The 27,247-nt window shown below is 36.4% G+C and overlaps 2 protein-coding genes across 2 annotated transcripts in view; both read left to right on the top strand.

The window, feature by feature from the left end:
• The first annotated feature begins 693 nt into the window (after positions 1–693).
• On the top strand, positions 694–27,155 carry LOC139145969 (uncharacterized). Its single transcript, XM_070717418.1, has 6 exons — positions 694–851; positions 19,804–21,691; positions 22,555–22,710; positions 25,118–25,596; positions 26,422–26,507; positions 27,095–27,155. Exons 2-4 carry the CDS (start codon positions 19,987–19,989, stop codon positions 25,528–25,530), a joined length of 2,274 nt encoding a protein of 757 aa, XP_070573519.1. The 5' UTR covers positions 694–851; positions 19,804–19,986; the 3' UTR covers positions 25,531–25,596; positions 26,422–26,507; positions 27,095–27,155.
• LOC139144630 (uncharacterized) overlaps positions 19,987–27,247 on the top strand; it is a 52,623-nt gene continuing 45,362 nt past the window's right edge. The window contains exons 1-4 of the mRNA XM_070715325.1: positions 19,987–21,691; positions 22,555–22,710; positions 25,118–25,372; positions 26,422–26,507. Coding sequence (XP_070571426.1) covers positions 19,987–21,691; positions 22,555–22,710; positions 25,118–25,372; positions 26,422–26,507 — 2,202 coding nt within the window. The remainder of the gene's footprint in view (positions 21,692–22,554; positions 22,711–25,117; positions 25,373–26,421; positions 26,508–27,247) is intronic.

Genomic DNA, 27,247 nt, shown 5'->3' with positions numbered 1-27,247 from the left:
AGCAATCAGCAATCCAGTAGCAGCTGTTTGCAATGTGTAGTTGATTTGCTCTCTGAAGTATCGCACATCTCATACTCTGCTCATTGGTTATAAATAGTTAAGAAAACAGACGGGGACAGTAGATAAATGGACGATCGAAACTTATAAGTACATGCAAAGGTCAAAGAAAAGAATATCAAAATACAAATATGATTCAAATAATATTATTATAATAATGCGTTCAAGACATCATTTACCGTCAACTATAACAAGGCTTTACATTTTTTCATAAAATCATCCACTTTGTTAACAACGGTCTATATTTTGAAAAAAATATTTTCCAACAAAGAGTCAAATAAAACATATCTACATATCTGTGGATGTGTCGAGGGAACGATCAAAATTACAAAGCAGCTTGTCTGAAAAAAAAAAGTCATTTGACTTAGAAAGAAGAGTAAGAAAATATAAAAAAATATAGAGTGCGAATTCTTCTCCTTAAAGTAAAGTTTGAAATTAATGCATACCACATAGCGGCCGTCGTGTACCGATTCACAAGCGACTGTGGCTGTAGTACACGGCTGATTCAAGGTTCGATTTATGGCGTAAGCGTGTCCCCCTCACTTCCTGATAAATGTAAACATACGTATGTACGAATGGGCGCCCTCTATTATTTTGATATTACAAAAACCTGACACTAGCGGCGTCCTTCATCTGTCAGGTCAGGTAGGTATCCACCCACCATCACAAGGAAATACTTTGATGTTTGCCAGAAATTCAACAACGCTTCGTAAGGCTGTAATACGACTAGACCAGATGTAACAGGGCGCCAGTAAGCTGGCAAGTAGGCGACCGTTATCGGCAAACGACACCAGGTAAAATTTGATAACCCAACTGTACCGGCACAACATGTTGAGTTTTGTCTGTTTTGGTGAAGCTGGTTTGGGTGGTTGCATCGTGTATTTAGGGTCATCTCCGGGGTCATCCACTTCTAAAACCACCCTATGTGCTTGTTGACCGAATTTTCGAGGATAAAACAGTAATACACATGACTGTCGAACCATGACAATACTTGCTTGCGGTAAACGCTTCCACACTTTCCGAAATGGGGGAAATGGGGGGCGGGGTGGGGTTAATGTTTCAGCTAGCTCCGTGGTTCCAGACATAGAAAAATTACACGGTACACGTCTTACTTTTGCTGCGGATCCGTAGCCCTACCACTCCCTTTGCTGGTTGTGTTGGGGGAGCAACACAACCAGCAAAGGGAGTGGCAGGGCTACAGATCCGCAGCAAGTCTTACTTGTGCCCAGCTTAGGCTGTCTGTATACTCTTATGAGAACAGGAGCGCAAGACGTGCCCAGTGGGGAGTTAGTAGTCAGCTTCACTTCCACACAAATGCTGATGAAATCAATTGAATTGCAGCAAGCCTGATAGTAGACGTGATTTTGACAATCCAAAAAAAATCAGGGCAGTTTTTTTTTTTTTTAATAGGCCCCCGCCTCTGGAAATCACTTTAATCTCGGACTTTCCTTTGAAGTAGTTATCAAATACAACTTTTGGAGGGGTTAAGATTCAGGGTTAGGCTTAGTTTTAGGGATGGTGTTGTATCCTACCTGAGAAAAATGTTTTAGGGTGGGGCTGTGGGACCTTTAATAGGGAACTCATTCCAAAATCAGAGCTCAAGAATTATAACCGGCACCTTTGCTCGTGCCCTTCAGATTCACATTCATGTCAATCATGTTGAGCTACCAGGGTTTCAGTCACTATTCCATCTGTTGTGATGCATGTTTGGAAAATGAAGAGATGTCCCTTTCACTAGTCACACTTTCCAGACCTGTCATGGCTCATGCAAAACAATCATTGTATATAGTGCGTTTTCCAGACTTTACCAACAAGTTAGGTGTGACATGATGAGTGAGAGGAGTAAAGTGATGGGATCTGGAGAATATCAATGTGTGCATTCTAAGATAATACCCAGCAACAAATAGCTCCAGTCACCATTTGAGTCAATAGACTAGGATGTATTTAAAATGCATATTCAATAGGAGGACCTTGTAAAGATAACTTTCATTGTGATTGACAAGGAACAGCAGAAATTGCTACAACAATAGTAGAAGAGAAACTGGATTTACTCATCATAAGTGAAACATGGTTAAAGAGCAAAGATGATCCTGTCGTAGGCGACATTATTTCAGCTTTATCTGGTTTCACAATCCATCAACGACAACAGGTTAATCGTAGAGGTGGAGGAGTAACTGTTTTACTACTTTCTAATTTGGATGTTATTGGCAAGTCCGCACATGATTTTAAATCATTCGAGTCGCTTGATGTCTGCATAAGATCTCGCAGTGAAATTTTGCGTCGTATCGTTCTTTATCGACCTCCAAGATCAACGAAAAATACGAATTCAACGAATGATTTCCTATCTGACTTTTCAAATTTACTAGAAATCGTCATTCCATCACCTGGATGTTTATTGATTGCGGGAGACTTTAATTTCCATATGAACAGTTCGGAGTCACGCGACACGGCTAAATTTATCGATTTGCTCCACACCGATCACGCATTGATGCTGCCGATACCAGAGAACTCTTTGCCATAGTCGATGAATTAACCAGAACAAAGAAAGCAAGTGCAAAAATTTGGCCAACGAACATTCCTTTGAACGAACTAAGTAGTGCATTTATGGACTTTTTAGCTCCGCTGTCAGTGATGCGGAGCTTATCAAATAGGTTGATTTTCCGTCGTCGTCCGTCGTCGTCCGTCGTCGTCCGTCAACAATTGCCTTCTGCTCTGAAACCGCAAGTCCAATTGCTTTGAAATTTTATATGCAGTTCACTTGGGGTGACCTCACTTAAGTTTGTTCAAATTGTGGTGATATTTGCATATTTGTATTTTTGGGGCATTTTTTGGTGTTTTTGGTAAAAAAATCTTCTTCTCTGAAACCGCTTGTCCGATTGCTTTTAAATTTGATATGCAGTTTACTTAGGGTGACTTCAGTCAGATTTGTTCAAATCGTGGTGAAATTTGCATATTTGTATTTTTAAGGCAATTTTTGTCATTTTTGGTAAAAAAATCTTTAAAAATCTTCTTCTTCAAAACTACAAGTCAAATAGCTTTGATATTTGGTACATATGTCCCTAGGGATGATCTATTTCAGATTTGTTCAAATTGTGCAGAAATATGCAAATTTGCATTTTTAAGACAATTTTTGCCATTTTTGGTCAAAAATTTTTTTTTCAAAAAGTACTGGTCTGATAGTTTTGAAATTTGGTATACAGGTTTCTATAGATGAACTTAGTAATATATATTGAATTTCTGATGAAATCTGTGATTTTGTATTTTTGGGGTAATTTTTGCCATTTTTGGTCAAAAAATGTGTATTTCCAAAACTGCTTATCTGATAGCTTTGAAATTTGGTATACAGGTTCCTACAGATAAACTTAATGATATTTATTGAAATTATGATGAAATCTGCAATTTTGTAATTTTGGGTTAATTTTTTCCATTTTTGGTCAAAAAATGTGTATTTCCAAAACTACTCATCTGATAGCTTTGCAATTTGGTATACAGGTTCCTACAGATCACCTTAATGATATTTATTGAAATTATGATGAAATCTGTAATTTTGTAATTTTGGGGCAATTTTTGCCATTTTTGGTCAAAAAGTGTGTTTCTCAAAAAGTACTGTTCTGATAGCTTTGAAATTTGGTATACAGGTTTCTACAGATGAACTAAGTAATATATGAATTTCTGATGAAATCTGTAATTTTGAAGTTTTGGGCAATGTTGCCATTTTTGGTCAGAAAATTTCATTCTCAAAAAACTACTCATTGGATAGCTTGGTTGACATGTTCTTAGGGATGATCCGATGTGATATATTCAAGTATGATGAAATTGTGTATTTTTGCAGCTTATTTTAGCCACTTTTTTCTGGCCATTGCATTGAGCGATCTAAGATTTCCACCTTCTTCATCAACATGTGTCAAAAATAGTTACTCTCTACATAAACACAGGGGAGCTATATCGGCCGCTAGGTTGCTTGTTTCAACAAAAATTGAAATGCTCAGGAAAGGTTCGACTCCACTCGATTTTAACGAGACCTTTGATATGTTCATTGCCATCTTTTAATCCTGTAAACAAAAATGATGTTTTAAACTTAGTAATGAAATCCTCTTCTAAATCGTGTATTTTAGAAATTTTACCCACTGAAATTTTTAAATCTTGTATTCATGATCTTGTACCTTTTATTACACACCTTTTAATTCTTCACTCTCAACGGGCATTAATCCAGAGGTTTTTAAAACTGCAATTATCCGACCTTTGATAAAGAACCCAGGTCTAGATCATTGTTACTTAAGAACTACAGACCCCTGTCGAATCTGTGTTTTCTGTCAAAGTGTTTGGAGCGCATTGTCGTCGAACAGTTGAAAAACTATTTGGCAGACAACTGTTTATATGCAAAGTGTCAATCCGCCTATTGCCCGCACCACAGTACTGAAACAGCCCTTCTACGAGTGCATAATGATATAATGATTGCGTTAGACTCCTGAAAAGATGTAGTTATGGTTATGCTAGATTTGTCAGCTGCGTTCGATATTCTCGACCATGACATTTTGATTCACAGATTGTGATCTCGTTTCGGAGTAACAGGTGTAGTTCTGAAGTGGCTACGTTCATATCTATCAAATCGTGTACAACATGTATCGATACAACAACTTCAAAAGATGCCTTTTTACACTATGGTGTTCCACAAGGTTCGGTACTTGGACCCATCCTTTTTACACTGTACACTGCACCTCTTGATGATATAATTTCTGCTCATGGTTTGGAATACATGTTGTACGCAGATGACTCTCAGATTTATGTTGTTTGCAATAGCCCCGTAGATGTTAGATCAGATCTTGAATTATGTGTTCAAAATATTCATCAATAGATGATGTCAAATATGCTGATTCTTAATGATGGCAAGACTGAAGTAATTCAGTTTTCATCGCGTTTCACAAGAGGTGCGATGAAGTTGAATTCCTTAAGAATTCGCACATTTGACATCAGTCTGTCTGCATAGGTCAAAATCTTGGAGTACATTTAGAGTCTGATGGTTTCGTGACAAATCAAGTAAATAGTATTTGTAAATCTGCTTTCTTCGCTTTGTACAGAATTAGAAAATTTCGTTGTTTGATCGACAAGAAATCCACAGAAAAACTTATACATGCTTTTGTGACATCGCGACTTGACTATTGTAATAGTCTCTTGTATGGGATTCAAAAATACCAACTTGAAAAATTGCAGTCTGTTCAAAATGCTGCTGCACGCTTAATTAGTCGTACACGGAAATGTGAACACATCACGCCTGTTTTAATGGATTTGCATTGGTTACCTGTAAAAGAAAGATTCAAGTTTAAAATTCTTCTCGGTAAATGTCCAGAGTATTTGAAGTCACTGATAGATATTCAGGTTCAACGACGTGTTCTCCGTTCCTCCGATAAACTAATGTTAATTTGGTGTGATACGAGGAACACTACTGTAAACTATGGTTTTCGTGCTTTTTCAGTTGCTGCCCCAATATTATGGAATGAACTAGCGTTTACTAATGCTATTGTAAATTGTTCGGTTCAATCCTTTAAGCGCCAGTTGAAAACTTATCTTTTTAAGGAATGTTACTGTGTTTAATGATATGTTTTGATTTTCTTTTATTTGTCATCTTATCTCATTGTTTGTGCACAGAGCACTGAGACGAAGTGTAGTGCGCTTTTTAAGAAATAAATAATAATAATAATAACAGTGTCAATAACCTCATCAGAACTTTTACACTACACCAAATGATGTGTCCATCACACTCTGCACCTTGAAGGATTCCCAACTGCTAACACTTGTAGCAGCCAGCTTATCTGAAAAAATTGGAGCTGATAACAGAATTAACTGAAAAAGTGGATTTTTGCAAAAAGAAACTTATCAATAAAGTGTCTCAAAGCAATTCCCTAGTACAATGCATAGAGATGAGTGGATTGAAGCCATTGCCACCTTGTTACAAAGATAAGACTTATTTGTCAGCTTGCCGACTGGAGATGGAAAGTCTGTTATCTTCCGAATAACTGTTTAGCAACAATGTGTATAAATGAAACCTCCAACAACAGAAGTCCTTTTCTGCTTACTGTATGCGCCATTAATTGATAAGTGATCAAGTACTTTAAAGTATTAATTATTAATCACTTGGGCCAGAAAGAAAAAATAAATTGTTCATCAGAATCGTCACTTCTACTTTGCCCGATTTGAATTTTTTATTTCGGCAAATTCATGCAACAACAGTATCATTTGAAGCTTGCTGTTTCTATTGTGGAGGACAAGAGAACCCTCTGAACGATGACACAATACTGAGTGTTAATTGTTAGACCATTGTTTAAAATGTGTCGAGACAGCGGTAATATAGACCAAGACATGGGGCCAAAGTAAATTGAAAAAACTCCGATGCCTGTCCCACCAGGAGGATATTGAAGGACAATACTGAATTGTTGGATTTCAGTGATTTGCTGTGCATATCAGTTTTATTCTGAGAGCATGTTGAAATGTATGTACGTATGTATGTATGTATGTATGTACTGTATGTATGTATGTACATGTATGTTGGTATGTATGTATGTATGTATGTACTGTATGTATGTATGTACATGTATGTTGGTATGTGTGAATGTATGTCCGTCCTCATCAAAAATTAAGTATTTGGTGTAGGGGTGTACCTAGGGGTGGAGATGTGAATTTGTTCAAATGAACATGTTTTAGTGTCAAAAATATTCAAATGAGATACAAAAGGGAAAGGCCTGTAAATTTCTGTACTTCTGTGCCCCCAGGCCAGATTGACTTGCAAATAAAGTGTGCAATTCCCTGTAGGTTTCCTTAGGTGAAATTTGCATATTTGTATGTTTAGGGTAATATTCTTCAGTTTTTGGTTAAAAATATCTCTGAAGCCACTTGTCTGATTGATTTGAAACTTGGTACGGAGGTCCCTAGGCGTGAACTAAGTCAGGTTTATTTGTAGGCAAATTTGCATATTTGTATTTTCAGACAATTTTTCCTTTTTTTTTGGTCGAAAATCTTTTTCCTTGAAACCCACTCTTCTGATGTTTTAAATTTGATATTAAGGTTTCTATGGATGACCTTAGTTGGGTTTTTAGCTTCCATTTTGCCATACTGGTATGTATATATCATAGCTGCAGAAGGTATCCGTGTAGGCTAGAAAAAATTCTGTCATCTGTAACATGTATATACCCATATGTCTGTCTGTTTGCAATGTAAAAATTAATCAGAACATACAAGAATCTCATCAAATTGATGTAACATAATCATCCTGAGCTCCTGTGTACTTGACTTCTGTACATCATATCACTTTAGCTAGCATACATTTTTAGTGAATAGTTAGCACACTTGAAATCTGTAAAGGAGCCATATAATGGTTAGGATGTCTTTTACCTACTGATTACAATTAACATCAGAATACAAAAAGCATGCTCCTTATTCAAAGTGCTTTACAGTTATTACTCTCTGCGGTTTATCAGGTTCTACTGAGTGGAATCTTGTATGTGTTTCCATGAGGATTAAGAAAAATTTACATTGTAACAATTTTTGAAAATGTAAAATTTTCCAGTAAGGAAAAAGTTATTACTTGGATATTTGATACACATGTTGGTAGGGACAATTAGTATCAAGTTTGTGTCTTTGTAGATTTTTCCCCATTTTGTCTCAAAAGTCTTATATTTAGACATTACTTGTCAGATAAGTCTCAACTTTGGATTGTTATTTTTTTAGGATGACCTGATTATCAAATGTCCATCTGATGATCAAAGTTTGATAAGTCAATATTTCACCCCATTTGCCATATTTTGTCAAAATATCCTATTTTCCAAAACTACCAGGTGTAATGGTTTTCAAAGGTTATTGAATAGGTTTGTAAGGTTGATTTAATATTGATTGTAAAATTCCTATGAAATTTGCATATTATGTAAATTTTCAGGACAGTTTTGTCTTTTTTCTAGTCAAAACAAATTTTTTTTGTAAAATGCCAAATTTAGTTTACAGGTTCCTCCTCATCATCATCAGTTTATTTCACAAGAAATGTAAAAATATTCTCACTAAAAAAAAACCCAGAAAAATGAAAATAGAAGAAATTGGTACAATTGTGAAATTAATGTTATATAATTTAGCAAGTATTCCTGGTGGGGACCACAATATAGTTCTTCTGATCTACTCGCGTTGTGGCCCCTAGTATTACAAAAGGTGTACATCTATAGATATGGACAGAAAAAAAAGCTGTTGCAATAATTGCAAACTATATTTCAAATCAAGTACAGATCAAAACTATATAATGAGGGAAAAAATGATATGACACAGTTCAGAAAACCACAAGATAACGTGACCAAAAACACCCCATGACTTTTGGGGAAAAAGTAGTATCAACAAGTAAGTAGCCTGACTACTTTCTGTTTTGTGAAAATGACAGTAAAGTGTGCACAATACCTTGTTATATTTTAGTGATAAACGTCCAGATTTTACATGTAAGTGTTATGGACTGGTTAAGTTCAAAAATCTTGTTGATTACACTGTATATTTTTTTTCCACCATACAACCATGTAACACCAGGGCCATGAAAGTCTTACTTTGATCAGTGAATTTTATCACTCTTGCTTTTTAGGTAAAAAATTCCTTCTCATAAACTGAACACTGAATTAAATGTCAATTTCATGGATGTTGTTAGATATTAAATCTATTGAATTTTTAAATAAAATGGGCGATATTTTGAGAACAGTGAATTGCTGGTTTTAGAACTGTGAGTACATGTAGCTTGTAAGGTTTATGGTGTCTGGTTAAAATGAATGAACAATCTGTGAATGGACCCTACATTCCAATAATCACTGCTTGAATTCTATTTCAAATATCATTGTTTTGTTGCGGCAGTTAAATTTACTAGTGAGACACTGGGAAATCACTTTTGCATAGATGAACCGGAATTAGCAACATTATATTTTCTGAGAATATTTTTATGAATCTTGATCGAAAAAGTTTCTCCAAACAAATAAAACCACTTACGGCTTTAAATTTGATGTTTCAGGATATGTTTTTTTATGTGTGCTTTTCTGCATTATTACAAAACTACTGACACATGTACCTGGCCCTGCCCTAAAATATTTTCAAAACTAATCCCTTACATACAACCAAGGTTCTGTTAAAAATACTAATCAGCATTATAGTGATGATGGAAGCCCATTTCATCGACGCTACTTTTAACTCAATTTGCCACATACATGTATGACAATGGGGAGTTGTACTCATAGGTTGGAAAAAATGTATGTATGTGTGTGTGTGCATGTGTGCCAGTGTGTACGTATTATGGTATGTATGTATGTATAATATGTAACAGGTCTGACCTGAGAGCGAGCGCAGCGTAGGGTATATCGTCATTGATGTTCAGGCATCTGTGTTTGATGCATGATTCATAACTTAGCCATTGACTCGTTGAGGTTGAATTGTTGTCAATTGTTTTCTAGAATAACATTTATAGCAATTTAACTCGGAAATGCCAAGTTCACTAACGAAAATTATTTAAAACTGGTAAATTATATGATTCCAATCAGTTTATTATATTAAACAGGGGCGGGAACAGAGGCAGTCTAATGTAAAACACGTACTTGATATTCCCGTCGGTAGCTAGCTCTCAGCACACTATTTTTAATTCTCGCGTGAGTTGACCGTTCGTTCTCGCGAGAGTAGGCTTGTTTCAAAATGGCGGCGCCTAGTGGTGACCGATCCGGGCCTTCAAAAGTGATCGAAAATAGTCATTTTGAAACAAATTTCACACTTTCTTTGGAACAGAGAGATTCTTTGTCGGCAATACACATTGTCGAGTAGTTTTTGTGGTAGATGATATCTTTAATTTCACGCAATCCGTGTAAAAGTATTCAAAATGGCCGGCTCCATGGAACTGTGCTCTCTTTTCAAACTCGTAGGTATATAGAGATTCCATTCTAAATTTCTTGTACATGCATTAGTTCGGCCACTCTCGCTGCGCTCGCTATTAGTATGTGCATAAGTACATGACATGTGCGTATGTATACCGTATATACAAATATACATGTAATGTATGTACATGTTTATATGTATGTATGTATGTACAGTATGTATGTATGTACGGTATGTATATGCATGTCTGTATGTCTATGTATGTATGTATGTATGTATGTATGTATGTATGTATGTATGTATGTATGTATGTATGTGTGTATGTATGTGTGTATGTATGTATGTATGTATGTATGTGTGTACATGTATGTATGTATGTATGTATGTATGTATGTATGTATGTATGTATGTATGTATGTATGTATGTATATACATACGCAATTTCTTTTTGAAATAGCAACTTTGTTTCCATGAAATTATGCCACGAACGTTTACTGCACCTGATATTACGCAAATTCTTCTGTTTCAAATAAACTACAGTGTTTTTGCTGAGGCTGGAGAATATTGGTGATTTGGGAACCCCTGGCCCAGTAACATTTATGCTGTCCTCTCACTCAATTGCATTAATATACCCAGGGGAACCCTGGTAAAACGACTGGGGAACCCCAGTAGCAAAAAACTGAAATTTGGCACAGTTTTTGTCATGTGCTTATCTACCTATCATGTTTTCCTCTATCCACAGACAAGCAAGTTTATCTGCATCAATGGTTGCACATCTGTGTGAAGGGGAAGTTGCAAGTGTGCAGCATATACAATTCATTAGGCATACTGTAAGTACAGTATATTGTCAAAGGACCTTTACTCTTGCCAACTTGTATTATACTTTGTATGTCTTCCATTAAAGGGATATAGTCGTCGGAACTGCGCCTGTGCAAGTTTCTTGTTTACAAACAATGTATTTCGTGCACGATATCAAGATGCACCTCATCATCATAGCTGCAATATTTAACTTATACGATAATAGATTATGACAGACATGTTTTAATGTCATCATCACCATTGTGCTTTGGATACATTGTTGCCATGGGTCATATGGGTCCCATACGACCTTTGAGCGCAGTTCCGACGACTATATCCCTTTAAGTCTGTAGAAGTGTTCCATCTAGGCTGTGTGATTTCACTATTTGCCTTCTGTGGTGTGCTTCGCACCACCAATCCTAGTAGAAGGGGTGAATCATTACGCACTGCACTGAACTGACTGGCATATCAAAATCATGGATGTTTCACTTCAATGCATTTGACCCATTATCGTTATCTGTTAGTGTGGCAATTAACAGGCATTGTACCGGTTTGATGTAGCAAGAACATCTATTCGAAAGGGACTAATTTTAGTTCAATTTTGATACTTTTGTGAATTGCTTCAATAAAATGCTGTTGAAACATTACCATGCATTAATTACTTTACGCTGATTTTGCATATGAAAGCTTGTCAGCGAGTTGAGGGTACATACACGGTACGTTCACAAAAGTTCATTGCCCTTGCTAGATCAGGTTTCTGTGTCACATTAGGCATGTACGATTGAGAAAGGTGACAAACAGAAGATTTTGTGCTTTGTACGAACGTTCATAACATTATGAAAATAATTCTGGTAGCGAAAATTAGCACAAAAAATGGGACTTTCACAGAAACGTGTTCAGTTCAGTCAATCATGGCATTGGGAACGAGAGTGCACGCCATGAAAGTCGTGAGCAAGTTGTGGTGTCAATGGGTCCAGTCTTTGAATTCAATGAACAGACACTGACGTATTTTTCAGGAAAATACATGTAAGACCTAAAGTAGACTGTCGGTAGCAACAAGCCTGTCTGTTTGTTATTTTCACGTTCTAAAATGACTGACAAAAAGCAATTGGAGCAAATCTGACCATAGACCTTAAAGGTCTATGATCTGACATCGAGAGACTCTGCTTTCAAAACACATGACAGACTACCCTGACTCCCTAAGTTGTTCGTTTTAACTCTACTGAGTCTGCGCGCAAGACCACAAGACCAGCAAGGTCACTAGAAAAATACAGCCAACTGGTTTGTATAGAGCAATGATGATCCAAACTTTACAGTGTTTAGGGATGATACAATGTATAAGCACAGTAAAAATGTGACAAACGAGTACAGTATTAGTCCCCACGGACCCCGTCCAGGGGGGGGGGACTTATAGGTTTGGTCATGTCCGTCCGTGCGTCCGTCCGTGCGTCCGTCCGTCCGTTCACGCAGATATCTCAGACATGCCCAGGTCAATTTCTTTCAAACTTTGCACAAGGATAGTACCCTACCCCATACAGATGCACGTCGATTTGTTTCACAATGCGATCAAATTTGGCCGTGTTAGAGGACTTTTTAGTTTTCACCTCCATAGACTCCCATGTATAAGGCAGTCTCCATAGACTCCCATGTATAAGGCCAAGAAAAATAAAAATTTCGTTTCTCATCGTATTCATATTGCAAAAAGGATGCAGTGACACAGTTTTTAGTCCCCACGGATGAAGTCCAGGGGGCTTATAGATTGGGTCATGTCCGTCCATGAGTCCATCCGTGAGTCCATCCGTTCACGCAGATATCTCAGATATTTTGACAAAATGTCACGTGACCTTGGTGACCTTTGACCTCAAATATATATATATGTCCATAACTCTGTAACCACAAGTGCTACACCCTTCATATATGGTATGATGGGACAGCTTATGACGCCACATATTGTACCTCATTAATTATGTACATATCTAATTTTGAGCGAGCCAATAGAGCTAGAGGTCTGATTTTTGGTAAATAGGGATAACTTAGCAATACTATTTTTTTTTCAAAATGTCACGTGACCTCGGTGACCTTTGACCTCAAATATACATATTTGTCCATAACTCAGTAACCACAAGTGCTACACCCTTCATGTATGGTATGATGGCACAGCTTATGATGCCACATATTGTACCTCATTAATTATGCGCATATCTAATTTTGAGCAAGCCAATAGAGCTAGAGGTCTGATTTTTGGTATATAGGGATAACTTAGCACTACAATTTTTTTGACAAAATGTCATGTGACCTCGGTGACCTTTGACCTCAAATATACATATTTGTCCATAACTCGTTATATCAATGACATGTCTGAATGCATGAACCATGCAAATTTATCTTTGTATGCTGACGATTCCAAGTTATTTATGGCCATTACTGATATTTCCGATTGCATCAAACTACAACAAGATATCAACCAGGTTGTGAAGTGGACGAGGAAATGGAAGTTGTCATTAAATGTTAAAAAATGTTCCTGTATTTCATTCACTTTGAAAAAAAAACGTCAAAATATTTTCTTACAGATGTGCTAAGCAAACTATCTTGACTCGCACCAACTTTGTAAAAGACCTTGGTGTATTTTTAACAAGTAAACTTAACTGGAGTATGCACATTAACCATGTTGTTTCAAAGGCTTTTAAAATGCTTGGATTTATCAAGCGTTCTTGTAAATATTTTAATAGCATCAAAGTTTTAAAAACATTGTATGTCTCCTACGTCAGAAGCCACGTTGAATACTGCTCACCCATCTGGTCCCCTCATCAATTATATTTGATAAAGAAATTAGAAAGAGTCCAAATAAAATTTATCAAGTATCTTTGTTTCCGTTTATCGATGGCTTACTCAAGGGCTCTGTATAGTAACCTATGTTATGAATTTCACCTTCCCACTTTGGAGAACAGGCGAAATTTTTAGACACTCTTTTTCTTTATAAAATCCTTCACTCAGTTTATAGTGTACCAGATGTTCTTGCACAGATTCATTTTAACGTTCCTGCTTTTACATTGCGTCGTGCTGTTCTTTTTAGACCAGTGTCAGCACGTACGAATATCTTGAAACACTCATTTTTATCACGATCTCAGACATATTTTAATTCTATCTGTAACAAGCAAAATTTAGATATTTTTAATAACTTCAGTAATTTTCGTCATGGATTATGTAAGATCCTTTTTTCTGAATAGTTACTTCTTTCTGGATGTATTTCTGTGTATCTTTGCTTTATTGCTGTTTTTAGGTTTTTTCTTATGTGAATTCTCCTGTATATTTGTTTTCGTTGTAACTGTTACATATTTTTCCTTTTTGTATTATATTTTTATTTTCAAACAAACCTGTTATTGGGGCAACCTGTTGGTTTGAGATTAATAAAATAAAGAAAATAAAACTCAGTAAACACAAGTGCTACATCCTTCATGTATGGTATGATGGGAAACTTTATGACGCCACATATTGTACCTCATTAATTATGTGCATATCTAATTTTGAGCGAGCCAATAGAGCTAGAGGTCTGATTTTTGGTATATAGGGATAACTTAGCAATACAATTTTTTTGACAAAATGTCATGTGACCTCGGTGACCTTTGACCTCAAATATACATATTTGTCCATAACTCAGTAACCACAAGTGCTACATCCTTCATGTATGGTATGATGGGACACTTTATGACGCCACATATTGTACCTCATTAATTATGCACATATCTAATTTTGAGCAAGCCAATAGAGCTAGAGGTCTGATTTTTGGTATATAGGGATAACTTAGCAATACAATTTTTTTGACAAAATGTCATGTGACCTCGGTGACCTTTGACCTCAAATATAAATATTTGTCCATAACTCAGTAACCACAAGTGCTACATCCTTCATGTATGGTATGATGGGACACCTTATGACGCCACATATTGTACCTCATTAATTATGTGCATATCTAATTTTGAGCGAGCCAATAGAGCTAGAGGTCTGATTTTTGGTATATAGGGATAACTTAGCACTACAATTTTTTTGACAAAATGTGATGTGACCTCGGTGACCTTTGACCTCAAATATACATATTTGTCCATAACTCAGTAACCACAAGTGCTACACCCTTCATACATGGTATGATGGGACACCTTATGACGCCACATATTGTACCTCATTAATTATGTGCATATCTAATTTTGAGCGAGTCAATAGAGCTAGAGGACTGATTTTTGGTATAAAGCGATAACTTAGCAATACAATTATTTTGACAAAATGTCACATGACCTCAATGACCTTTGACCTCAAATATACATATTTGTCCATAACTCAGTAACCACAAGTGGTACACCCTTCATATATGGTATGATGGGAGACCTTATGATGCTTCATACTTTACCTCATTGATTATGTGTATATCTAATTCTGAGCAAACCCATAGAGCTGGATGTCTGTCATACATATGCACATAGATTTGTTCTGTGATACGATCCAATAAGGCCGCCATGTGGCCATTTATTACGATTTTTCACGTCCTGAACTACAGCTCAGACATGTATCAAGCGAATTTATTCAAAAGTATTTTTATCACAGACCTAATGAAGATGACTCTATCCTCTCTGAGGACCTGTAATCAAAGTACCCATTAACAAGTGGGGACTGTGTCATCAACGATGACTTGTTTTTTTTAGAAGCTACAAAATGTTCCTTTATAATTACTTAAAGATTTTTCTCTGCCTTGTGTAAGTGCATACAGTTCAGTTAAAAATGAAAAAAAATCTTGAAGGTACAGTGGAAATGGCTAGCTGTTGTTATTATTTTTGTATATTAAGCTGTAAGAAAAGCAAACATACAGAATATGCTAGAATTTTTTTATGAATATTAATACTTATTATTAATGAGCCATCTGCCACTCTTAGAAGCCTTGTACATTTACGACAGTGATACACAAATTTGTTGACTTGTTGAAAAAGATCTTAGAGGATGGTGTTTGTAGTCAGCAGCTTGGATTGTGTATAGCAAGTGATTTATGGCTTGTAGTATGTATATCACTAGTAACATCACTGCAACATTAAAACTTACATGTAAAGACGTGATTATATGTTTCAGTTTAATCCCCCCCAAATTGTAAATCCCCCTCAAAAATTCCTGTAGAGGGGACAAGTCCCCCCCAGTATAGCATCCTTGATGAAACACTGCTATAATAGCTGTGCCATTGGAGCGATTTTTTAGCTCCCATAGCCATATGTATATATGGCAATGGAAGCTATTCTTATAGGCTAGGGAAATGTCTGTATGTCTGTATGTCTGTATGTCTGTATGTCTGTCCGTCAACATCAAAAACTCCAAAACCGCTGTACATTTCATCTTGATATTTGGTGTGTACATGGATGATGGGCTGTAGATGAGATTTTGTTCAAATGAAGTTGTCATTGCCAAAAATATGCAAATTAAGTGAAAAAATGTAAAAACAGTCAAAATTGAAAAAACTCAATAACCACTGAGCAGATTACATGAAAAATTAGCATGTAAATACTTTGGGCTGACATGAAATGATTGTGCACATCTTGGGTCAGTATCTTGGACTTGCTATTTTTCATGAATTTTTTGTAATTTTCTTAGCCGGCTATTGAACCACTCTTTTTTGGGAGTGGAGATTTAGCCGACTGGTTCTGTCTGTGGCCTCTTAGCTAGGCGACTGATGCCGTATGTTGTGGGTTCGAATCCGATTGAAAACTATCCGATTTTCTACCCTGGGTAGGTAACACTGCTGGTGGACAGAATTGTCCCCGAGGTTATCGTTCGCCCAGTTAAAGCGATGAAATTGGTTTCTTCGCTTCGATAAAGTGTGTATGTGCGATGTATGATAGTGAGCATGCGTGCGTGAGTGCTTCACGAACTCTACAACGTGTTGAGCGGTCTCAGTCAGAAAAATGTAACAACTTAGCCGGCTATTGAACCACTCTTTTTTGGGAGTGGAGATTTAGCCGACTGGTTCTGTCTGTGGCCTCTTAGCTAGGCGACTGATGCCGTATGTTGTGGGTTCGAATCCGATTGAAAACTATCCGAATTTTCTACCCTGGGTAGGTAACACTGCTGGTGGACAGAATTGTCCCCGAGGTTATCGTTCGCCCAGTTAAAGCGATGAAATTGGTTTCTTCGCTTCGATAAAGTGTGTATGTGCGATGTATGATAGTGAGCATGCGTGCGTGAGTGCTTCACGAACTCTACAACGTGTTGAGCGGTCTCAGTCAGAAAAATGTAACAACTTAGCCGGCTATTGAACCACTCTTTTTTGGGAGTGGAGGATTTAGCCGACTGTTCTGTCTTTGGCCTCTTAGCTAGGCGACTGATGCCGTATGTTGTGGGTTTGAATCGATTGAAAACTATCCGAATTTTCTCCCATTTTTGGTCAAAAAATCTCCTGCTCCGAAACCACAAGTCCGATTGATTTGAAACTTGGTATGGAAGTGCATAGGAGTGACCTTTCCCAAATTTGGGCAAATCGTGGTGAAATTTGCATATTTTTAGTTTAAACGTCCATAGACTCCCATGCATAAGGCAGATCTCCATAGACTCCCATGTATAAGGCCACGAAAAAAAAATTTAGTTTCTCATCCTATTCATATTGCATAAAGGATGCAGTGACACAATTTTTATTCCCACGGATGAAGTCCATTGAGCTTATAGATTGGGTCATGTCCGTCTGTTCGTCCATCCGTGAGTCCATCCGTTCACGCAGATATCTCGGATATTTTGACAAAATGTCATGTGACCTTGATGACCTTTGATCTCAAATATACATATTTGTCCATAACTCAGTAACCACAAGTGCTATCACCCTTCATATATGGTATGATGGGACAGCTTATGATGCCACTATTGTACCTCATTAATTATGCACATATCTAATTTTGAGCGAGCCAATAGAGCTAGAGGTCTGATTTTTGGTATATAGGATAACTTAGCAAAACAATTTTTTTGACAAAATGTCACGTGACCTCGGTGACCTTTGACCTCAAATATGCATATTTGTCCATAACTCAGTAAACACAAGTGCTACATCCTTCATGTATGGTATGATGGGACACTTTATGACGCCACATATTGTACCTCATTAATTATGCACATATCTTAATATGAGCAAGCCAATAGAGCTAGAGGTCTGATTTTTGGTATATAGGGATAACTTAGCAATACAATTTTTTTGACAAAATGTCACGTGACCTCAGTGACCTTTGACCTCAAATATACATATTTGTCCATAACTCAGTAACCACAAGTGCTACAGCCTTCATGTATGGTATGATGGGACAGCTTATGACGCCACATATTGAACCTCATTAATTATGCACATATCTAATTTTGAGCGAGCCAATAGAGCTAGAGGTCTGATTTTTGGTATATAGGGATAACTTAGCAATACAATTTTTTTGACAAAATGTCATGTGACCTCTGTGACCTTTGACCTCAAATATACATATTTGTCCATAACTCAGTAACCACAAGTGCTACAGCCTTCATGTATGGTATGATGGGACAGCTTATGACGCCACATATTGTACCTCATTAATTATGCACATATCTAATTCTGAGCGAGCCAATAGAGCTGAATGTCTGATTTTTGGTATATAGGGATAACTATAGGAGAGAAATTTTTTGACCAAATGTCATGTGACCTCGATGACCTTTTACCTAAAATATATGTTTATGTCAATAAATAAGTAACCACAAGTGCTATGTCCTTTGTATTTAGTAGGATGGGAGACCTTATGACAACACATGCTTTACCTCATTAATTATGTACACATCTAATTCTGGGCAAGCGAATAGAGCTAGAGATCTGATTTTTTGGCATATAGGGATTAATTAGCAATATATTTTTTATTTCAAAATGTCATGTGACCTCGATGACCTTTGACCTTGATTATACATATATATGCATATTTCAGTAACCACAAGTTCTATACCCTCCAATTTTGATAGGATATTAGACCTTAAGATGTCACATCTTGTACCTCATTTATAATGCACATATGTATTTCTTGGCTGGCCAATACTGCTAGAGGGCTGATATTTTTTCCCGATTTAGAACCATAACTTAGACATGCCTCATGTGTTTCAAATTGAGAACAACGACATAGACCTATGTGCCCATAGATCTCAACATATACACTCCAGTGATACTTCTTAATGACCACATTTTCCTGCCCATCAAGACTAATACTCCTATTACAAGTGGGGACTATGTCATTGTAAATGACTTGTTGAGTTAATGGTTGTATCACAGTATTCGATATATCTAATTCTGTATTTTTTCCATTTTATATTCTGAATAATTACATTAAACATATTTCACTGTCTCCAGTACATTTCATTTAAGTATTTTCACTTCATGCACTTTATCCCTTTCACACATGTTCAAATATCTGACCAGAGAACAAACACTAAATAGTCCAGGATGGGAGCTACAGTGTCATTGACGCTATTTTTATTTTTGTTGGATCTTGTATTAACCCTTTTCCTGCCGAGCTTGTTGCACGCCTTTTTGCCAAGTCAGTAGAAATCAGCCCCATAATATATGCCTGCAAAAGATTAGCTTTCCCGCATGTTATCTTGCCAGGCATTTTGGCAGAAACCGCCCAATTTCAGGGTATATTTAGCCATACCTATATGCGTTAGACTCTGATAACTTTTTACATGCCCGTATACAGGGGAAGGTGCTGAAGGGTTACTGCAGAGAAAAATTGAGGTCACTGGCATTGTTTGTCCCAAGGGGTGCATCATAAAAAAGTAATTCAAGATTCAATATACTATTATCATATTAAGTCACTGAGTACCGTATATTGATCACTATTTCTTGAAGCCTGCAAATATTTTACAGAGATTGTAGAAAATGAGACGCGACTATTTTATTTCTTTACTTTTCATATTACAAGCTTTTTTCACAACAATACCAAAATTGTTGATGCTTAGCTTGCATATTTGATGTTTAGTGTTTAAATATTTATACAAATATTTTATTGTAAACACTATAACATCATGACAATGTTTCTTGTCACTTACATATTGCAGTTATTTGGTCTACTGGTACAGACTGTAAGACTGACATTGTGATGCTCCAGCATGTATGTGACTTGAAGATGTACAGCCATCATCAGTTGTGGTTTCATGGCATGAAAAATCAGGTGACTTACAAATTGAAAGACTTCATTTTACTGTCTGTTCGGTACATTTAAAGGTTTACTGAAACACACGATGGCAGACTTTTCAGCAGCCTTGTTTTTATCAACATCATGGAAGAAAAACTCATATGGTCCAGCAACCTGGCAGCTGATCAGTGATTTCTGTGAAGAGACACTGAAGAAGAAGCCTGATGAACTTTCAGCAATTTACTGCACTGTCCTTGATGTTGAAGTGAGTGAAGAACAAAAGGAAGATGCAGCAAGACATGGTGTCACACTGATTCTAGCAACAAGAAGCAAGTGGTTAGATCCTGATGAAGACCCACCTGGATTACACTGGCTTATCAATCACAATACCTACTACCCAGAACTGGGGAAATTGAAAAATGTAGGTCATGTGGTTGGATTGTCAGCAAAGACAAAGAATGTAGCACCCGTAATACATGGAAATCTTTTTCCACATGCAAAACTTCATCAGATGCCTTCCAGGCCTGCAGCATTATTTGTTTCCGATGCCTGGAGTAATGATAAGTTGGGTCTGACAGGATTCAATAGATCACTTGTCCAACATTTCTGTGAAAGGAAGGCCAAGGCTGGAGAAGTTCTCAAAGCCTACTCTACTGTACTTGATGTCAAAATCACTGATGACCAGAAGACAGATGCTGAGAGCTGTGGTGTTACCTTGATTCCAGCACAGAGGAAGATGGGCATAGAAGCAAAAGCTGATCCACCAAGAACAGAGTGGCTGTTGAACCATGAAAGTTACTTTCCAGACCTGGGAAAGATAGAGAACGTCGAATATGTGGTTGGTTATTCTCCAAAGACAGGACATGCAGCAGCTAATATCCGAGCAAATCTGTTCCCAAAGGCAAAACTGGTTCTCATCAACCATGCCAGTCCAGAATCAGCCTGCTTGGAAGCCGAAGAATGTGGTATTTCAAACTTTGAAGAGAAGATGCTGCAAATGGCCAGTGAAGCAGACCTACTGTTCTCTATTGGCCCTGTCATCTATGAGTATTTCCAGAATGCATACAGGGCTGAGTTTCATGGAAAGGACTTGTCAGAAATTCCACATGAGGAGATCCTTCCAATACCACTGGCATGTTTCAGAGGGAAAGATCCAGTACTGAGAGAGACCACCACACATGGTATACTGACATGTGGTCAGGTGGACACACAGAAAGCCATAGAACAATGTGGAACAATGGCAGTTTCAATTGGTACTGCAGCTAATCGTCTCTCAGAAAGTCAGTCAAACATCAATCCTCCCTCATGGAAGATCCAGGGAGTATCTCAGCAAGCAGACAACACTGTGGTGAAGTTCCTCTCTGATATGATGCAGTGTCCTCATATAAAGCCAACACTTCATCCAGGGCATTCAGCAATGTCTCTACACATATCTCTACAACAGTCTCACCTCTGCCTGCCTGCACCATGGTACATGGATTACAGTTTCTACGGCTTTGAAGCAATGGTATCTGGTTTACCAACAGCTGCCTATAAGCATACTCATCTGGCTCGTTTCATTGAGAAATACCTGGAAGAACATGCTGACCGGGTTGTTGTGGAGCCAATGGAGGCGGAGTCTGAGAAGATATTAAAACACCTACAAAACACACCCTTGGCTTTCAAAAAGGCAAAGGCGCTGAAAACAGACTTGGTAAATAGTGATATCATCTCAGAAAGCAGTGCTAGGTTTGCATCCCTTTTAACCACAACTGTCAAACAACAAACTAGTGTTGACAGTACAGATCAAGTTGGCAGGAGAGATGAAAAAGGTATCTTCTTCTTTCACTGTAACTTAGGTTATTTTGAATACTCTTTACAAGACAGACAAATATACAATAATTATAAAGCCCCATAGCTGCGAATGTGTATAAACTGATCTCAAAATATCCCCAGTTTTCTAAGAGTTTTCTTTGAATAAGACCCATTAATTAAAGACTGAAAAGTGTATAACTATGTCATAAGTATTGAACGTGGCATGTAAAATGAAATGTTTCAACATCACTTTAGATTTTCCACTATTTTCAATAACTAATCATGTGACAACAAAAATAAAGATTGCAACAACAAAATGTTGGCAATCATGTGTTGTGCATTCATGTAAATGGCATCATGCCTGTTTCTTTTATGATCATGATGTGCATGTGCAAGAAATACTCTATTTTTTTACTTTTCAGAGGGGTGCCATTTTATAAGTGCGGTACCCATTTATTATTCAGCCTGTTGAAATGCCTAGGCATGGTCAAAATCAGTGAGCAGTGATATTTCTATACATGTCCTTCAGTTAGCACATTTACGCAAACCAACTTTGATTTGAGAATAAAATCATTGAAATAATGCATAAAATTTGCAGCTATTGGGGCTTTAATGAGCTCAAGCACGATTAAGCAAGATGCACAGACAAGATCATCATTCTATTAACGCACACAGGTGCTAAATGATATATGCAAGAAACATGAAACGTGATACATTCATGCATTTAATGGCAAGTTTAATGTAATCTTGACCCCCCCCCCCAAAAAAAAGAAATTAACAGGGAACTCCAACTTCCAATAAAATTTACATGATATTTTACTTTTACTATTACAAACATTACAAATGTTGTCATAGTTTACATTATCATGCTCTATGTCAGGTGAATCAAAAAGTCATGACACATCACAGCAGCCCGATGAGTCATCAACAATTAGGCAGCAAACTGTGCCCAGAAACAAGGGAAATGCAAATGAGAAGACCGAAACACAACCTGAGGAGATAATGGGTAACGAAAATGATGATATCACATTACAAGGTATGTTTCCCCATTTGTTCAATTTCAACAAACTACTGAAGCAGCCTTGAAAAGACCGGACAAAATTCTTTTCATTTTTTGCCAAAACAGTGGAAGCATATCACTCAGAATTTCACTATATAAAAAAGGAATTAAGACGTGTATCAAAATACTGTATGACAGCTAAAATTGATCATTAATGTTTACTGAGCATTAAAATATATCATTATGTGTTAGGATAGTAGACAAATTTTCAAAGGACTACTAACACAAATTTCGGTGACGTCAAATACAACTGCTTGGGTACATGTGATCAATGCAAAAAATGACACAGTTTACCGTACATCCTGCATGAAAGTCCGTCTTCTAAAACTTGGATGTTTGCCTCATTGAGAGTGCTCTAAATGTCTTTGGAAACACTGACAATAACATGGTAATAACGTCTACTCGATAACATACCAATAAATTCGATAATTAACTACAACAACACAGAAAATTCCAGAAAACATGGCAAAAGTTCCCTAAATCTCCCGAAAACACGTCTCATTGAAATCACAGATCCTACTGTCTGCCAGAGAGGGCGCTGCTCTTAACTTTCGTCGCTCCAATATGAGAGAGTTTATCACTACCAATCAGCAGCTCTGCAATACCATGTCCATTTTCACTGTACTAAGTAAATTCCACTACAGATGTTTGAGTAAAGATTTAACAGTAGAAACATTATAGATACATTCCATTATGAAAAATTTCTTTCACTCAAAGTAATAAAAAAATTTGTAAAGAATTTGTAATGATGAACGGTATTTTAATTCCATCTGTGAAAATGGACATGAACTGAAAATGCTCACGTGTTTCATTATATATTGCAGTTATGTATAAATTTGAAAATTTGCCACATGTTTGCAACTTCATTGAAAGTATTATGATCAATATAATGAACAATAATCACTGCCGATTAATTCTAAAAGGTCATGAAGTATATAAATATGTAATTAGCTGAAATAAAAATATTAAAGTTCTTTGACTGCTGTCATTGTATCACCATTTTATATAGCAAGTGTAATTACCGTTGGCCAAGTCCTTCAAGCCATATATGCCGAGCTGTGAAAGCTCATTAGATATGCAAATTATAAATTAGCTGACATGAAAATGTGAAATGACCATCTATATTGTTTTAATCAGGTATAATCATCAATGTACATAGCATGTTTTGCCAACTTTGATCAAGTAAATCTCGGTATATATCCCTAATAAGCAAAGTTCATTAAATATGTAAATTAGGAATTGACTTAAGTAAAAATGCTTAATGATTGTCAATAATGTTGTATCATGGTATCTGCAATATATGTAGCAAGTTTTGTCAACTTGGTCAAGTCAATTCAGATATATATCTCTAATTAGGAAGTTCATTCGATATGCAAATTAGGAATTGGCTGAAGAGAAAATACTTAATGACTTTCAATAATATTGTATGATAGTGTCTTTAATGTACATAGCAAGTTTCATCAACTTTGATCAAGTCAATTCAGATAAATATCCCTACTTATGAAAATTAATTTAATATGCAAATTAAAATTGACTGAAGTAGAAATGTCTTTTGACTTTCAATAATGTTACATCATAGTATCTTTGATGTATATAGCAAGTTTCGACAACTACAATCAAGTTAATTCAGATATATATCCCTAATTGGGAAAGTTCATTAAATATGCAAATTCGGAATTGGCTGAAGTAAAAATGCTTAAAGACTTTCAAAAATGTTGTATCATAGTAGCTCCAAATACATGTAGCAAGTTTCATCAACGTCGGTCCAGTCAATTCAAATATATATCCCTAATTAGCAAAGTTCATTAAATGTGCAAATTAGGAATGGGCTAAAGTTAAAACGCTTAATGACTTTCAATAATGTTAAATAATAGTATCATTAAATATGTAAATTAGCAACTATCTTTCATGTAACCCCTCAATGGTTCCCACTGCTGATATATCTTGGTGTGATCAACATTTGTAGCAAATCTCATCAAATTGTGTGTAGTCGTTTTTAATGTATATCCGTTTTTTCTAAAATCATTAATTATGCAAATGAGTAAAAAGTATGCAAGCCACACCCACCAAAAACTAATCAGTTCTTGCCATTTGCTAACTGAATATATGTACCAGATTTGATTCTGATCTGACAAGCCGTTTTTGAGATATCGGACCAACAGACAGACAGACAGACAGACACACGGACACACAGACAGACAGACAGACAGACATCGCTGCGACATATGCTCACAAGTGTAAACACGTGTGCGAAAAATGGAAATTTGAGAATGTTGACAGACATATGGATTTTCCTTGTATTGACCCTCATCATTCTCAAGTTGACTGCTTGCAATGAGTACATGCCAATGTTTATGCTGTTATTTATTTACTATTCCCACAGACTCTCTGGCTGCAAACATTGGATTGGATGACACTGAATACCACCGATGTCTGAAAGAACTTGAGAAACAGGTCCAAGCACTCCCAGTACAACTGAAGACACAGAAAGAAGAAATGATGAATAACCTAAAGGCTGTACGGAGAGACTGTAAACAGGCACTGAAACGTAGAGTAGAAGATGTACTGGGTGATCAAGATGGCTGTCAGGAAATAAAGAAAGCATGCAAGCAGAAACTGGGTGATGTGGATCCATCCAGTTTGACAGCAAAGTCCTTAGCAATCTTGCTGAGGTTTCTTACTCTTTATAATCTCTACAGGTTAAAGCAGACTTGTAGATCTGGAAGTCTAGCCAGAGCATTTGAACCACTACTGATAACAGATGAAATGAGAGAGATTGCTGCAAAGTTGGTATGACATTGAGACTGAAAGCAACATATGATGAGAAGAAGTTTAGAGAAGTTGAACTTTTTTTCATCAATCGTAAGTCGATCTTCAGAACTTTAGAATGCTTCATATCACAGCACAAATACTTGATCAGTATAAAATGCTCACACAGAATTTCATACAAAATGGTAAAGTACAAAGATTTAAGGTTCAAAAATTACTGCCTGGAAATAAGAATTAATGGTTTTTCTATTGAAGTATTGCGTAACTTGTGACCTTTTGTACTAGGGAAATAGCACACCTGTAGAGGACAGCTGAGCATTAAAATGCAACAAAACCACTTTGAACACATTGTGAAATAACATAATTGATGGCAATTACAATGTTGGTTTCTTGACTATAGTACTGAATTTACCTAACTTGGAATATATTGTCATTACAAATCATGAACTGACCTTACTACATGTAGCTTATAAGTACTAATTTAAAAGTATCATCATGAATGCACATGCCAGCCACATGAATTTCTGGATTGTTTTAATGAATTCATTATTTGTATTCCTTTCTGCAAAAGAACTACTAATTACCATAAAATTCCTCTGATATGACATGAAACAGTTGGGTATAGGTCTTATACATGTATATCAATGTGGACACAGAATTTTTCAGCAAGGTAGATATATGCTGGATATAAGATGTTAAAATGTTGAAGATCAAAAAAACATTTTGAAATATATATATTACTCTACTCCTAATCTGCTGAGGCAGCTGTAGTCATGTAACCTAGTGTTGTACTGGCACATCCTCTACAACCTATCATGCATTAGGAATCAGAACTATATACACACCAACCTCTTCATTGGTGTTAGAACAGTTAATTTCAAGCTTCTCCTATTATTTCATGCTATATTTAACTTTCAGGAGATGGTGGCGGAATTCAACCGATGGCAATGTACAGTGATGTCCAATTAGAAGACAGTGTCAATGAAACCCAGCTCAGTTCCCTTGTGAGTGAAAATAATAGCATTCATTTAAATATACATCTAAGCCAATGGGATATCAATAGTGTTTTCAAATTCACATTATTTGGCACATTATGCATTGTTAAATTAACATACTCTGAAGAAAGATTTGAAGAGTTGTAAGTTCTCCTGTATAAAACGAAATTTACTCTCTGACTGTTTGTATGTAGGTGTAATTCATAAATGTTTGTGTTTTCCTTCAGTATAGTAAGTAAAAATGAAGGTATATGTATCCTATCAGTAAGGTCTTGTAAATTTCACTGGGCGAAAAAAAGTTCATGGTTTAGTTCTTAAAGCTAGAACTTTGAAATGAGTAATGACTGTGTGACTTGTTAACAGCTAGTGCACAGCATGATTCATCCGTGCATACATCCATGAGTTGAATTCTTGACCTTTCAACGTGATTTAGGTACAGCATAATAGATTTGGTGAATAGCTGTTGTCATGTCAGGAAAACAACTGTATTAAACTTAAAATTGATGTTTAAATAGCTGTTACATTGGGTGAGAGTGTATGTGAAAGAGTTTTGTTCACAAATGTAAATAATGTGTTTATATCAACATCTTTTAAAGGCTGAGGAAACTTATCTCATTGACGGCAAATTTACTGACAGTTCTCTAGGAGACCTAAAAAGTGAGTATACACTTTCACGTGTTGACATTTGGCACAGTACAATTGCAAACCTTTTACATATTTAATACTCACTGATAAAGTAAAAAAAAAAC

Source organism: Ptychodera flava, chromosome 12 (genome assembly GCF_041260155.1).
Source record: "Ptychodera flava strain L36383 chromosome 12, AS_Pfla_20210202, whole genome shotgun sequence".
NCBI lineage: Eukaryota > Metazoa > Hemichordata > Enteropneusta > Ptychoderidae > Ptychodera > Ptychodera flava.
This window is presented reverse-complemented; position numbering and strand designations above follow the sequence as displayed.

What these genes read in the sequence shown, in the direction of transcription:
- LOC139145969 (XM_070717418.1), top strand. Translation starts at nt 19,987, where the DNA reads ATGGCAGACTTTTCAGCAGCCTTGTTTTTATCAACATCATGGAAGAAA. An exon ending in TGGCAGGAGAGATGAAAAAG is followed by an intron (nt 21,692 to 22,554) that starts GTATCTTCTTCT and finishes GCTCTATGTCAG; the next exon opens with GTGAATCAAAAAGTCATGAC. An exon ending in TGATGATATCACATTACAAG is followed by an intron (nt 22,711 to 25,117) that starts GTATGTTTCCCC and finishes CTATTCCCACAG; the next exon opens with ACTCTCTGGCTGCAAACATT.